The sequence below is a fragment of the Euprymna scolopes genome, chromosome 46, assembly GCF_053919585.1.
Source record: "Euprymna scolopes isolate OS-2025 chromosome 46, ASM5391958v1, whole genome shotgun sequence".
NCBI classification, from domain to species: domain Eukaryota; kingdom Metazoa; phylum Mollusca; class Cephalopoda; order Sepiida; family Sepiolidae; genus Euprymna; species Euprymna scolopes.
In genome coordinates this window covers 168,883,362-168,900,145 of record NC_136527.1, presented here as the reverse complement: position 1 = coordinate 168,900,145, position 16,784 = coordinate 168,883,362, and the positions used below count along the sequence as shown (strand labels likewise).

Genomic DNA, 16,784 nt, shown 5'->3' with positions numbered 1-16,784 from the left:
GCGCCGGATATTTAACAGGGAGAAATCATTATTTTGTCGGATTTAAGGGGTAGGAATGTGCGTATGTGTAAGAAATGTGTCGTCGGGAAAAGTATGTAAAAGTATAAAAGTACTCGGTGTAGAATGATATCGTAAGAGTTGTCGGTAAAGTGAGGGTGAAATTTTAGCTACTTTCTCTTTAGGTTAGGAGCATGATGGTCATGGCACTCCTAGGACTTAATGTAATTTTTTTATTATAACGAAAATGTAATTGCGGTCTATAGTTAGATAACGTAATGACTAATGACGTAAACGTGGTAAGTTTTTATGTACCATCTGTTGTCAATATAAGGCAGTTTCGTCCAGATAGGGAAAATTGCGTCTCTTATATTATTTATATACAAGATAATGAGCCTGTAGGTTCTCTTCTTTAGCCGCCTCAACGCTGTAAGAGGCGTTAAATTGTTTTAGCTGCAACAATTTCTTCTCTGCAAAAATTCAGCCGATTCTGGAGCTTCCGTTATAAATATGTGGTCTTGTTTTTTTTTTGTTAGTTTTGTTTTTGTTTTTGTTTTGCTCAGGACGGCCTTTGTTTTTCTTAATTGCGAGACTCATAATTTAGAGTCCTGCAGCTTAAGATATCTGGTTAAGCTGCAGATGAAGTGTGTTGTATGTTACAACTTTGAATAGCATCAGAAACTCTTTATTTCTGTCCTTGTAATTCTCGTAGTTTGACAACCGAGATCTTCTCTACATTCCTATACTCTGGCCATTGAGAATCGGGTTTCGCAATTTCTAAGGTTCATGTCCAGTTGTTTGCAATTGCTTTGCCATTGGAAGTAGCGAGGATGAACCAGTGAGCGATCGTTTGGGAGTTTTTCATAATTAACTGTTGATGATAAGGGACGTATAGGGGAGTCAATCCACAAATAATATCATGGTTGTAAGTGATGAGATGCCATGATCAAAACTGTTCAAATGAATCAACAAATGAATGGTAGCGTAGTTTAAGATGTGTTTCTGATGCATGAAGCCAATTGTGATTCTCTTTTTTAATTATGAGAGCTGGTATTTGTGTTTTAATTAAAAACCAATGTTTGTAAATGGATCGAGAATGAGGGCGGTATGTTAAATCATTTTTAGACACGTTGTTTGCAATAGCTTTGCCACTGATGGTAACAAGTGACGGCTTGATAGTTTTGCATTATTGGCTGTTGATGATAAAAGACGTATAGGGGAGTCAATCAGCAAATAAAATCATGGTTGTAAGTGATGAGATGTCATGATCAAAACTGTTAGAATGAATCAACAAATGAATGGTGGTGTAGTTTAAGATGTGTTTCTGGTGCATTGTTGAATGAAGCCAATTGTGATTCTCTTTTTTAATTATGAGAGATGATATTTTTGTTTCATTAAAAACAAAAAGACTTCTATCGCTGACAGTTTATTTTTAGGTCGGACCAGTTTATTGTTTGTCTTTTCAATGACGTCACTTTCTTTAAATATTCTCAGCCAGGATCTTATTTTATTTGCTACAAAGTTGGATTAGTGATAGCAAAACATTTTTTGATAAAAATCCATGGGTTTTATGAGTTCTTAATTCTCTATTCTTTGTTGCTACAAATGATGAAAATAAACGGATCTGCATAGATTTTATCAAGACTTTATATCTGAAATCGTCTCATTTCTGTCCTTCATCTTGGGTGCAGCATTTGTTTGTATTTTTTCATATTATTATTTCATATGATTTGCTTATGATTTACAACTTTTTGATTAATAGCTACTTTATAATGAGAAGTATCCGCATTGCATGCCCCAAAAAAACCTATAAAGAAAGCCTAAAGAGGACGATGTTAAGTAAGAATTTCAGTTATTTTCAGTAAGCATTTATTTTTTTCAGAGTAAATTTTTACGTTTCAATAAAGATGATGTAAACATTGAGTTTATTTTTGTTCTTATACAAGTTTACCGAGTATGAGTTCTGAAATGTTTCGCAAGATATTGATTACGGGAATTTTAATATTAACATTGTTCACATGAATATGGTTTTCACATTTTATGGTGTTTCCTATGTTTCGTCAGATCTGTTCTACTAAAACATGAATATACACATATTTTACAAGAATATGGGTTTCCCCTAACGTGAAATTTCATGTGGTTCGTTAGATGATGTTTCTGTGCACATGAATAATCACATAGTTTACAAGAATATGGTTTTTCTCCAGAGTGAGTTCTCATGTGTCTCTTTAGCTCTGATTTACTTGAACATGAATATTTACACACTTCACAAGAAAATGGCTTTTCTCCAGAGTGAGTTCTTATGTGTCTCTTTAGCCTTGATTTATTTGAACATGAATATTTACACACTTCACAAGAAAATGGCTTTTCCCCAGAGTGAGTTCTTTTGTGTTTCGATAGACTCGATTGATCTGAACATGAATATTGACATACTTTACAAGAATATGGCTTTTCACCAGAGTGAGTCCTTATATGTTTCGTTAGATCTTGCTTATATGAAGATGAATATTTACATTGTTTACAAGAATATTTCTTTTTACCAGTGTTAGTTCTCATATTCATCGCCGGATTTGGTTTCTTAGAAAATGCATTTTCCCTTTGTTCCAAAGAATATGGGTTTTCTCCAGGGTGAGTACTCGTATGCATCTCTGGATTTGGTTTCTCTGAACTTGAAGATTGACATTGTTCACGAGAATATTGCATGTCACCAGTGTTAGTACTCATATTCATCGCTAGATTTTGTTTATCAGAAAAGACATTTTCCCATATTTCCCAAGAATATGGGTTTTCTCCAGGGTGAGTACTCATATGCATCGCTAGATTTGGTTTCTCTGAACTTGAATATTGTGATTGTTCACGAGAATATGGAATTTCACCAGTGTTAGTACTCGTATGCATCGGTAGATTTGGTTTCTCTGAACTTGAATATTGTGATTGTTCACGAGAATATGGAATTTCACCAGTGTTAGTACTCGTATGCATCGGTAGATTTGGTTTCTCTGAACTTGAATATTGATATTGTTCACGAGAATATGGAATTTCACCAGTGTTAGTACTCGTATGCATCGGTAGATTTGGTTTCTCAGAAAAGACATTTTCCCATATTTCCCAAGGATCTGGCTTTTCTCCCGTGTGAGTACTCATATACATCTCTGGATTTGGTTTCTCTGAACTTGAAGATTGATATTGTTCCTGAGGATATGGCTTTTCTTCAGTGTGAGTACTCGTATGCGTCGCTAGATTTGGTTTCTCAGAAAAGCAATATTCCCATTGTTCCCAAGGATCTGGCTTTTCTCCAGTGTTAGTACTCATATTCATCTCTATATTTGGATTATCAGAACAAGAAATTTCACACCAATTCTCAGTGTGGTTTATCATATACCGTGTACTTGAATTTTTCAGTAATTATTATTTTGAGAAACAAGAATTAAAATATTTTAATGACAAATTATTCGATATTTTTCTGACAAATATAAGATTGTTATGCCACAGATGTCAGGTTATATCTTCAAACATGAATATGATCTTTCAGTAATTCTTATTTTGAGAAATATAAGATTGTTTTGCCACAGATGACAGTTTATGTCTTCAAACACGATTATGATTTTCTCTGTAGGAAATATTAAAGAAAATATAGACTCGTTCAGATTCAACACAAGCGTTCAAGCAGGAACATCTGCAAAGAAAAAATAAATATAGTTTTATTAATTATTGCCAATATCATTTTAAGTGATTTGTATTAAAATATTTTTAATTTTCATCGTTATGGAATTTGTTTGACTGTTTAAGAACAATTATTTAGAGATTTCGCTTTTATATTAATACAATCATAACTACGATTAATGTATTTTATATTGATACAATCATAACTATGATGAATATCTTTTATATTGATACAATCATAACTACGATGAATATCTTTTATATTGATACAATCATAATTATGATGAATATTCTTTTATATTGATACAATCATAACTATGATGAATATCTTTTATATTGATACAATCATAACTATGATGAATATCTTTTATATTGATACAATCATAACTATGATGAATATCTTTTATATTGATACAATCATAACTATGATGAATATCTTTTATATTGATACAATCATAACTATGATGGATATCTTTTATATTGATAAAATCATTACTATAATGAATATCTTTTATATTGATACAATCATAACTATGATTAATATATTTTATATTGATACAATCATAACTATGATGAATATATTTTATATTGATACAATCATAACTATGATGAATATTCTTTTATATTGATACAATCATAACTATGATGAATATCTTTTATAGATATATTTATTCAATTTTCACCCCAAACAAGGCAGAGTGCCACTTTTTACTCAGGGCTACTATCGGGGACATAAGTTTCAGGGGTATTATGAAGGGAGATGAGTGGGAAGATGTCTGTTTACATGACACTTGAACTTCTGCATGCCAGTATAGTTGTGAAAGCAGAAACCCGGGAGCGAGTTTCAAAGTCTAGAAGTCCTGAGAAAGAAACTATTGGAGTAGAAGGCTTTTTACACCTAGTGATCTCTACTTTGAAGGGATGACATTTAGGTGCTTGCCGCGTTTGTCGGGGGTGCTCACGCCAGGCCGTACAAGTGCTTGTAGTTTGTCAGAGCATCCATCAGTAAAGTAGTTTTAGAACAGGCAGAGGGATGCAACATTTCGTCTATATGACATAGGTTATGAACTGTCATATAAGCTTCGGCATATCAGGTTGGCGACTCTCTTTTGAACCCTGTCAAGAAGTAAGAGACAAGTAACAGATGCACCAGCCCAACTGTGAAAACAGTACTCCATACATGGGCGAATGGTTGCCTCATAGAGGTATAGGATACTTTAAGGTATAAGTAGTTTTATAGCACGGTACAGAGAGCCCACCTTTTAGCAACAGCCTAGGAAAAGCTCACAATGTATCTATTCCAGTTCATGTTCCCTGTAAATGTTAGGCTGAGAAGTTTAAAGGAAGTACTTTAGGGTGATGTTTTTTAAACATTGCTGTTAGTGGTAGAGAAGGTTTCTTGTAGTTATTGAAGGAAACAAGCTTAGTCTTGGCAGCATTGAATGTGGCCCTCCATTTTTGTCCCTAATTCACTACAGATTGGAGGTCATCCTCTGGTGTTCCTGACATTTCCTTAGATATGTGTTCATTTGTTTCCCCCTGTTTTTTTTATATAATATTGAACAATAATTAACAAAAAAATTAATTTAAAAATAGGAACATAGAAAAATAATTAAATTAAAAAATGCAAAAATTAATACAAACGTTCAGAGAAGGAATGTACGGATGCGCGACTGGGGTAAGCTTCCTCCCTTTTAATTACATGACGATATTTTCACAGTCTTTCAACTGGCTGAAATTTTGGGCCTTCGTAATTTTCGTGTTCACAAAATTTTAGTTTTTTGCGTTTTGCAAACACCAGAATCATTCGGTTTGGAACTAATTAATGTATGTCTTGTACAAACAAGGTGTTTTTTTTTAATTCAATTCAATATCTTAGGACTTTACTAATTATCCTATAAATAGACCCTGAAAACTAACATTTATCTTTTAAAGAATTTTTTTTTACAATATATGTGTTCATTTGTTTTCCCCTCGTGCCTGGTATAGAATGTGGTGTCATCAGCAAATATACCCATCTCCGAAACAATTTTATCAGAGAGGTCATTCATGAATATCAAGAAAAATAAAAGTCCAAGGATAGACCCATGAGGTACTCCCGCATTTATATCATACTAGCAAAAGTACCCGTCGTTGACTGGGTTCAAAAACAGCCTACAGAAAACGAACTCTCATTTATTAAAGTACTAGCGGGGGTACCCAGCGTTGGCCGGGTGTTTGTAGGTGTGTGTGGTGTTAAATAAAAAAACCGGGAGTAGGATCGAACCCGAAGCCCTGAGGCGAAGTTTAAAAATAAAATCTGCCAACCAGAATGAGTTACTGAAAGATGTTTGAATTTATTTAAGTAAGAACCAAATTGACAGGTGCGCACCCGGAAGTCGTCGAGCGTTATGACGACGACGAAGGTTTGTTTGTTATAAGCGAAGTAAAGAAAACAACGTTTTAATTAAGCAGGGGTGGGGTAATCAAAACATCGGAAAAAACACAAAAAATCTAACGTAAGGCAAACGAACGATGAAAACAGACAAATGAACACGTGAAAAATGGCTTAAATAAGCCTGTTTCGATATTAAAATTTAAAAAATTGGTGGGTACCCGGGTGTTTTTGGGTATGTGGTCGGAGGTGGATAAGCGAAGTTTAAAAAAATCAGAAAAACGAACGTTACGTAAAAAATGGCTTAAATAACTCTGGTTCAATATTTAAATTTAAAAAATTGAAAAAAAAAGACATCTCACACCACGATTCGAACCCAAAACGTTTAGATAATGAGCCAACGTTCTAATCGACTGAACTAACGCGACGTACTTGAAATTTGTTCAGTTTTTCAACTATTTAAAGTAAATCAGGTCATGACGTCATATGGCGCATGCGTAGAACCGCTCGTCGTCACGAGAAAACCGTTTTTGTTGACCCCCTCTGTCGAAAATTATCGATTTCAGGGTGAAAAAATGAATGTTTTTGGCAATTTTTTCAATATTTTTCGAGCGAAGGATGAGGCTTCGATATGATACCATGTTTGTAAATTTTCGTCATGTCTGTCGAAAGTTTTTAGCAGACACACAAACATACATACATACATACATTTTCGCTTTTATATACATAGATTTCAGTTACGACCGTCAAAGACAACTTAGATTTTTCTGTTATCTAAGAAGGATTTAATTACTTTATGTATTCTTCCAGTGATACAGTATAATCTAATTTTTTAAGGAAAATTATTGTGCCATACCCTGTCAAAAGCCTTAGATATATCGGGGGCTATCGCTCTACCCTCCCGTGTTTTCTCCAGTTAACAGTATATACGTTCAGAGATTACAGTTAGGATATCTGCTGTGGAATGGGCTAGCAGAAATCCATATTGATTGTCGGTCAAGGGTTTAGCAGCTGTACGGTGATGGACTAGAGGTTGATTAATTAAAGACTAAAATATTTTGGTGAAAAGCGAGAGAAGGCTAATGGGGCGATAATTTACTGTATCAGTTCTTTCGCCAACCTCAGCGGAGCATTTTTTTAATAGCACAGAGCTGGGATGAGATCGGGTCCACATGCTTTTGAGGTGTCTAGTTTTTTTATGATTTTTTTTTTACAAGTTGATCACCACTTATCAAGGCCCGGAAGATAAGTGAAAATGAGATTAAATAAAAACCATCTGTTTTTAATAAAAACAAAAATGTAAAAAAAACGCGTTCTATTTTTGTATCTAGTCTGACGACTTTGTAGCATTTTTCTCGGCTAATGAACAGTTGTGGTCATTACATATATATATATATATATATATATATATATATATGGACAATACAAGGATTTTGCAACGAGAAAGTAATTGTAAAAAATTAAAAATACTTGAAGCACTATATATAAAAACCAAACACCCATCTATAAATAGCATTAATTTTGAAAGTAGCAATAATGTGCTGAAATGTTTAGCATAGCCAGTATACGACTGGTTTTACAAACATTGCCTTTTATCCTAATTTTTAATCGAGTTTTTTTTACTCGTAAATGTATATTTTAATCGACTTTTCATTGACTCTTTATCATTCGTAACTATATAATTCACTTCTATTTTTAATATTTTATCTCCACCTGATGATGATTCAAGAATGAACATTTGTAGTCATATATATATATATATATATATATAATTAAATGCTACATGTACATTTCTTTGAAAATAAGAAAATCAAATTTTATGAGTATCCGAGAACTGCTGCATTTTTTTCACCAGATACCAGGTTTGTAATTATGTATTAATACGTAATCGCTTAAAAAAGTTAAATCCCAGCTTACCAAGTGATTTAAACGTTGGACATCATAATCATTTACATTTTTATGCCATATTTGTCATAGTAAGGTCTAATGATTATTACGGACATGATCCAACGGGGATTGCGAAACCCAGAAATTGACGAGATTTGATGATTTTAGGCAGATTTTAAAAACAAAATTATAAAATCTATATCGAAATATTGATTTTCGAAAAAAGTGCTTATTCTTTGGAGAAGGCAGTATCAATCTCAGAAAAGCGGATTTTTGGCGGACCTGTACGAGAATGCTCATCCCCTTAAAAAAAAATCGCGTTTTCACTATTTTTCAAAAGATTTCTTGGTATTGTACAGTTTAGTCCAGACATTAAAAAATAAAAATATCGAAAAGGTTTAAATTGTATGTATCCGTTATGGAATGAACTTCTTCGAAAAAAAAATCACTTAATTTCATAAAGTAGTTTTTATTTTACAGCGAAAAAATAATTTTATGATACCGAGCAAAAGGTTCCATTTTTAGGAAGAAAAGCTAGTAATAAAGATGGGGAGGGAGTATCGGATCTTTACATTGAGTTATCTCCCGTGGAGTGTTAAAAAATACGAACAATTTTTTTTTAATCCAAGATGCCTGCCTTCAATGTGCTCTAAAAAAAAGTGCTTTTCCGTTGTAAAAAAAAAAAAAAAAAAAAAAAAAAAAAAATCACCAAAAATCAGGAAATTAACCAATTTAAATGAAATTTTCAGTATTTACCAAATAATGAACGCGGAATAGAATGAACTAATTATTTTTTTATTTTAATCTGAGTGAAAATGTATTATTTTGTTTAAACAAAAAATACATTTACTAAAGTTATAGTTTTCAGTAATAAATAAAAAACGCAAGACTTTATTTTTGCTTTTTTATGAAAATAAAGCATCGTAATTTGTAACAATAAAAATGTAAATAAAACATCGTAATTTTTCATAGAAATAAAATAATTGTCATAGGAACATTACGAAATAACCCCTAAATCCGTATTAATTAAATCTATATATAGAATTCATTAATACGGATTTAGAATTGTAAAAAAATATTTCTACTTTTTTTTTAATTACGGGTTTCGCATAAGTTTTATATGCAAGATTTTAATAATTTCCTGGCTCGCAAGAATGTGAAACTTTCGGCGGAACATATTTTTTATATACTATTGAACAATTAAGAAAAAATAATAATTTAAAAATAGGAACCTGGAAAAATAATTAAATTAAAAAATGCAAAAATTAATACAATCGTTCAAAAAAGAAACGTACGGATGCGCGACTGGGGGGTGGTGAACTTCCCCCTTTTCATTACATGACGTCATTTTCACAATCTTTCAACTGGCTGAAATTTTGGGCCTTCGTAATTTTCGTGTTCACAAAATTTGAGTTTTTTGCGTTTTATGAACACCAGAATCAATCGGTTTGGGACTAATTAATTTATGTTTTGTACAAACAAGGTGTTTTAAATTCAATTCAATATTTTAGGACTTTACTAATTAGCCTATAAATAGACTGAAAACTAACATTTATCTTTTAAAGGATTTTTTTTTTACAATGAATTTATTTAACTTCAAAATTTAGCTGAATTAGGTAGCTCGCCGTGAAAACATTTTCATAACTTTCTTTTTTCACGTGTACAAATATTTATTTTTTCCTTTTGAAATGAAGTTCAGTCCTTAATCTTTCAAATACAATCAAAAAGTAGTCGGGAACCTTAAAAACAAATTTGATAAATCGGCTTTCAAAACTAGGTCCCCATTTCTGTCCACATATTTTTGCCCGGACCTAGAAAAGAAATGGATCCTAAGGTAGCAATGAAGTAGATTTTCATTAATTTTTTTTCTTATTAAGTTATTATGTCATCTGTGATAATGGCCAAAAGAATGTTTAAAAAAAAATGTAAAACACGCATTTTAGAGGGTGAGAAATCTCGTACAGATCCGCCGTATTTTTCTTCCGGTAGGTAGCGGGGGAGGGGTCTCAAGTTTCCGCTAGGTGGCAGTGTCGGTTGTAGAGAAGTAGATCTGCTAAAAACATGGCCGCTAAAGAATACAATGCATAATACTGTTTTTTTTAATATCTCGATCACCACTGTCTTTCCAAAATTTCAATGCGATTTTCGTATTCAGCATAGTCGAAAACCTATGTAAGTCGTCATCTTAAAGAACATTGTGGACCTAATGTAAAAAAAATTACCCATTATTTTTTGTTACACGTCATTGTAATGATGTATTCTATATGACATATTCCTGAATAAATCGTATATTTTTTTCTGTAAAAAAATATTCCCTTTTTCTTCGGTATATGCAAAATATGAACCGTTCTTGGTTTAGTCAGGATTTTCAAGATTTTGCCGTATATATTTTTTTTTATTGTTAGAGAAAGAAAACAAAAAAACTCATCCCCTTCTGTTACGGTTGCCATTTTTTTTTTTTTTGTTAATGAGAAAATATTTTACATAATGTTTTTTATTAAATAATAAAATTATTTAATTAATTGGATTCGCTTCTACACTATTAAGAAAATATTTTGTAGTCGATAAATGAAGTTTTCAGATAAAAAAAAACAATGGTCGCAACTGATTTTTTGTCAATTCTAAGAAATTACAATGATAGCTTCCAAATTAGTCAGTTGAAATTACCCGAAAAAAAAAATATCTGTGGTAACAGGAGGGAAATTGACGCCATCTTGTTTAAATAGAAACGGGAAATTATCTCCCTTTTGAACTCTCCTTTATCTTACGATCAGTTTGATCAAGTCTAATTTTTGTATTTTATTTAATAAATAATATTCTACTTTATCGATTTTCGTAATTTTTTATATAATCATCGTAAAAATACGTAGACTATGTAGATACCCTTGCTTTCATGTGGAATTCACTTTCAGAATTTCCGAAATTTCGTCCCTACAATGTAGAAGTACTAAATTTAAAAAAAAACAAAAAAAAAAAACAGTATTTTTCAAGTTAAATATTTATAATTTCAAACTTTAAACACCACATTATTTTCCTATCCCATACAGCACATTATTTTTATTGCCGTATCTCATAATTAATTTTGGACTAGTGCACTTATTGATCCGTGCTGAAATAATAACGTTATTATTTAAAAAAACATTCTTAACATGGAGAGGGTGTTTTGTACCTATTCTATACTTTAACCTTGCAATTGTAATAAAAAAACATAAAACTTTAATTAAACTTGGAAATACGATTTAAGAAATAGTGCGGATCAGTAAGTGCAACAATTCTAAAATGTTTGTACAAACATCCATAAAATTATCTTTTAATAATGATGATCTCGTACAGAATATTTTTTAATATTTTTATATAAAAAGAAATAAAATGATTTTTAAATTATATTTCACTTATTTTAGAATATGCCTTATGAAATATGTTTAATATTTTTTTTTTTTTTTTTTTTTACAAAGGCATCACCACATTATCAAGGCCCAGAGGCCACTCAAGGATAAGGGTTAAAGAGTGTACAGTAGAAATTGGTCAATATAGTAATCATTAGTAATGAAAATTTGGTAAATTTAATAACTTATATGGAACGGCTCATCAAGAACTTATTTACTTTAGACTTGAACACTACCATATTGTAGTCAGCCGGAAAGCAGGAAAACGGAAGACAATTCCACAGGCGTGCAGTTCTAAGAAAGAAGCTTTGTTCATGGAATCTACGTTTAGGTTTAGGCACAGATAAAGAGTGGGGGAAATTATTGATAGTGTTTACAGCTAGACGAGTGTTTCTTGTGAAAGTTTGGCGAGGGGGGGACCATAGATTGAAGCTCAGTTGAACACTTTCCATGAAAATAACGATACATCAGAGACAAACTCGCAACATCTCTTCTGTGAGATAGAGGTTGCAAGGAGGAGAAAAGGACATCTCTTACGAGGCTACGAAGTCTATTTTGAACTCTATCAAGGCAGGACAAGTCCTTTCTAGCAGCTCCTGCCCAGATGTGGCAACAGTATTCCATCCTTGGACGTACCTGGCTCATTATAAATATATTTTTAAATATATTATTTAATATTCCTTGACATTTGAATATTAACGTAAATTTTTAAAAACAAGTACACCATATAGCTTATTCGTGAAAATATTTATTTAATTTAAATACGTACATATTCATTTTGAAATTTTAGAATTTAACAGAGAAACCCGCAAACAAAAATTAAAAATATATGAGTGAAAAATTAAAATGTATGGCAGCTAAATAGGACCAAAGGCAATATAAATTATAGTTTTGCCTACATAGATAAGTTTTGTGTGGTTTAACATATTTTAAAGCGTCTATTTAATTCTAAACACAAGTAGTAACGAGTTGGGAAGTTAGAACGACAAGATGGCCGACATTCAACTGCGAAGTCTCGATAATCACTTAAATCATGAAAACAAAGCAAACTAGAAACTTGTACTAGTGCACTTATTGATTCGTGCTGAAATATTAACGTTATTATTTAAAATAACATTCTTAACATGGGGAGGGGAGGGTGTTTTGTACCTATTCTATACTTTAAGATTATAATTGAATAAAAAAAACCCAAAAAACATAATACAATTTTAATTAAACTTGGAAATGCGATTTAAAAAATAGCGCGCATCAGTAGCACCTAGAAACTTTAACTTGTCGATCTTATTTATTTTTAGAATAAAAAGGATTTCCAAGTTTAATTAAAGTTTATTTTTTTTTTTAATTTAATTCTAGGGTTTAAGTATAGAATAGGTACAAAAAGCCTCCCTGCCCCATGTTAAGAATGGCTTTTTAAATAATAACGTTATTATTTCAGCACGGAACAATAAGTGCACTACCAAAAAAAAGAAGAAAAAAAAAGAAGAAAAAAAGAGGATCCTGCTCGAAAGAGTAACTTTCTTTTATTTCATTACATTTATTTTTTATATATTAAGAATTTTACCTTTTTTTGTTCGTTTTGTCTTTGCTAAATATCTATATTCATTTTTTTAACTTTTATAATTGTTTTGTTTAAATAATAATTAGAAACCATTAAAATCGGACTTTTTTTTTGTACAGATTATATTGCCTTTTTCTTTCGATTGGATGTTGAGGTTAAAGTCAATTCTTATGTTTCGGTTGTTCATTCAATTTTTGACGACACTACAAATTATGCTTTTATGCAATCGATATCACCATGGGTTTCTAAATAATAGCGTAAGTATTTTAGTACCGTCCGTGTTTTGTATGAGTAACAAAAAGGGTACTCCTGCAGAGAGTAATCCGTGCTTAAATAATAATGTTAATGCTTAAAAAGCCATTCTTAACATAGGGAGGGGAGGGTGTTTAGTACATCTTCTGTACTTTAACCTTACAAAAAAAAAAAAAACTTTGATTAAACGTGTAAATACCATTTAAAAAAAAATGGCGCGGATAACTCTTTGTATTAGCACCAAAAAAAGAAATTATAATTTCATTTAAAAAAAGGGGTTTATTAAATTAATGTTTGTTCAATTTCGGATTCATTTATAAAACAAACTGATTTTTGGTTTTGAATTGAAAATAAAAAAAACATTAAAACCTAATTGCTTTCTAATGTTGGAGAAAACGATTTAAAATATCAAACGTTGAACTGACTTCATAGTTGACAACCATTTTGTGTGGAAAACTACACATTTGACCATTTAAATTTATTTTTTAAGTATAAAAAATATTTTTTAATTTATAGAATAGAGTTCTATATACTCGATCACCATGTTAAGAGTGGATTTCTAAATAATAGCGTTAATATTTCAGCACGGTCCGTGTTTTGAATACGTACCAAAAAGTAAATTGGGTACTTGTACAGTTTAAGCAAGACATTACAAAAAATGAAAATATCGAAGAAAAAAAAAAGAAGTTATATTGTACGTATCCGTTTTGATATGAAGATCTCCGGAAAAAAATTCATTTAATTTAATAGAGTAGTTTTCTTTGTTTTTTGTTTTGTTTGTTTGTTTGTTTTTTTACAGCCGGAAAAACACGTTTTTATGAGAGCGCGTTGAAGTACATCTTGGATTTGTTTAAAATTTTTGTTTGATTTGTAGAAACGACACGGTAGATAACTCCATGAAAAGCGCCGACACTCCCTACCCATCTTTAACTAGCTTTTCTTAAAAACCAAACCTTTTGATCGGCATCATAACTTGTTTTTTTTCGCTGTATAAAAAAACAAAAAAAAACTACTTGATTTGAATTTTTTTTTCGGAGAACTTCATTCGATAACAGATACGTACAATTTAAACATTTTTTTTTTCGATATTTTCATTTTTTTAATGTCTTGACTAAACTGTACAAGTACCGTAAATTGTAATTTAATTTTAAAGAAAAAAGTTTGTAAAATTAATGTTTGATTAATTACGGATCCATTTATAACACAAACTGATTTTTATTTCCCCAATAAAATTTTCAATTGAGAATAAGGAGGAACATATTTTGAAAAATAGAAAATTTACTTTTAGAAATTCATGAACACGTTTTTTTTCGTCCCTATAATGCAGAAGCGCTAAATTAAACAAACAAAGTATTTTTCAAGTTAAATATTTATAATTTCCTACTTCTGACACCATGTTATTTTCCTGTCCCATAAAACACATTACTATTTTTAGATATATAGTAAATAATATTGCCGTATCTCACATAATCTATTCTTAAATGTTTTTTTTTACAAACATCAATAAAATTTATTTTATAATAATGATGACTTTACGCATATAGAATATTTTAAAATATTTTTATATAAAAAGAAATAAAATGATTTTTAAATAATATACCCTTTATTTTAGAATATACCTTATGAAATATGCTTAATATAATTAATATATTTTTAAATAATATTATTTAATATTCCTTGACATTTGAATATTAACATAACTTTTAAAAAACAAGTACCCCATATAGCTTATTCGTGAAATTATTTCTTTAGTTAAATGCGTACATATTCATTTTTAAATATATTTTAGAAGTTAGCAGAGAACCCCTAAAACAAAAATTAAAAATATATGAGTGAAAAATTAAAATGTATGGCAGCTAAATATGACCAAAGGCAATATAAATTATAGTTTTAACTACCTGGAAAAGTTGTGTGATTGACGAGTTGGGGAGTTAGAACGACAAGATGGCTGACATTCAACTGCGAAGTCTCGATAATCACTTAAATCATGAAAACAAAGCAAACTATTAACTTACATTTGTCGGCCATATTTTCTTTATAACTTTGCAATTCGGCATTATTCGTTTTTCGAACCGAAACTTTCTTTTATTTGATTACATTTTTTTATGTATATTTAGAATTTTACCTTTTTTTTGTTCGTTTTGTCTTTGCTAAATATTTATATATTTTTAAACTTTTATAATTGTTTTGTTTAAATAATTAGAAAAACTTACTTATAATCGTACTTTTCTCTTTACAGATTATATTGCCTTTTTCTTTCGATAGGATGTTGAGGTTAAATTCAATTCTTATGGTTTCGGTTGTTCATTCAATTTTCGATGAAACTACAGAATATGGTATTATGCACTCGATATCACCATGTTAAGCATGGGTTTCTAAATAATAGCGTTAGTATTTCAGCACGGTCAGTGTTTTGTATAAGTAAAAAAAGGGTACTCATGCAGAGAGTAATCCGAGCTAAAATAATAACGTTATTTAAAAAGCCATTCTTAATATGGGGAGGGGAGGGTGTTTTGTACCTATTCTGTACTTTAACCTTACCATTGAATGAAAAATAAATCCCATAAAACTTTAATTAAACGTGGAAATACGATTTTAAAAAATCGTGCGGATCAGTCTCTGCATTAGCACCACAAAAAGAAAATTGCAATTTCATTTTAAAGAAAAGGGTTTATTAAATTAATGTTTGTTCAATTTCGGATTCATTTATAAAACAAACTGATTTTTATTTTTGAATTGAAAATAAAATAAACATTGCAAATTGCTTTCTAAAAATCCATGTAAACAATGGAGAAACCGATTTAAAATATCAAACGTTGAACTGACTTCACAGTTGACAGCCATTTTGAGTGGAAAACTACACATTTTACCATTTAAATATATTTTTATATTTTAAGTATAAAAAGTTTTTTTAAAAATAGAATAGAGTTCTATATACTCAGTCACCATGTTAAGTATGGATTTCTAAATAACGTTAATATTTCAGCACGGTCCGTGTTTTGTATAAGTAGCAAAAAGTAAATTGTAATTTAATTTTAAAGAAAAGGTTTGTAAAATGAATGTTTGTTCAATTACGGATCTATTTATAACAAAAACTGATTTTTATTTCCAATAAAATTGAGAATAAGGAGGAATGTTTTTAGGTACTAGTGCAGAGAGTGATCCGGACGTTAATAATAACGATATTATTTCAAAACGCCATTCTTAACATGGGGAGAGGAGGGTGTTTTGCACCTATTCTATATTTCAACCTTACAATTGAATAATAATAAAAAAAACAACTTTAATTAAACTTGGAAATACGATTTTACAAAAATAAGGTGGATCAGTAAGTGCACTAGCACCTTTTCTTAAATAGAAAATTTATTTCTATTAATTCATAAACACGTTTTTTTTTTTTAATAGAAAATGTATTTCTATACATTCATAAACCCGTTTTTTTTGGGGGGGGACTGGTTTAAAATAGCGAACGTTGAAGTGATTTCATAGTCGGCAGCCATTATGAATGGAAAACTACACATTCACTATTGAAACGTTTTTACTGTTTTTACTTCTTTAAGTAAGCCTGTTATCGAACAAAGGGAATATCAAGATTTTCATAGGAAATACAATGATTTAAAATGCATTAAATTTGTTAAAAGTTAAGGAAATAAAATATAGAAAAATC

At 30.5% G+C, this 16,784-nt stretch overlaps 1 protein-coding gene across 1 annotated transcript in view; it reads right to left on the bottom strand.

The window, feature by feature from the left end:
• Positions 1-296: 296 nt before the first annotated feature.
• LOC145271100 (uncharacterized) overlaps positions 297-16,784 on the bottom strand; it is a 16,910-nt gene continuing 422 nt past the window's right edge. The window contains exon 2 of the mRNA XM_080126641.1: positions 297-3,673. Coding sequence (XP_079982767.1) covers positions 2,029-3,375 — 1,347 coding nt within the window. The 5' untranslated portion in view covers positions 3,376-3,673 and the 3' untranslated portion in view covers positions 297-2,028. The remainder of the gene's footprint in view (positions 3,674-16,784) is intronic.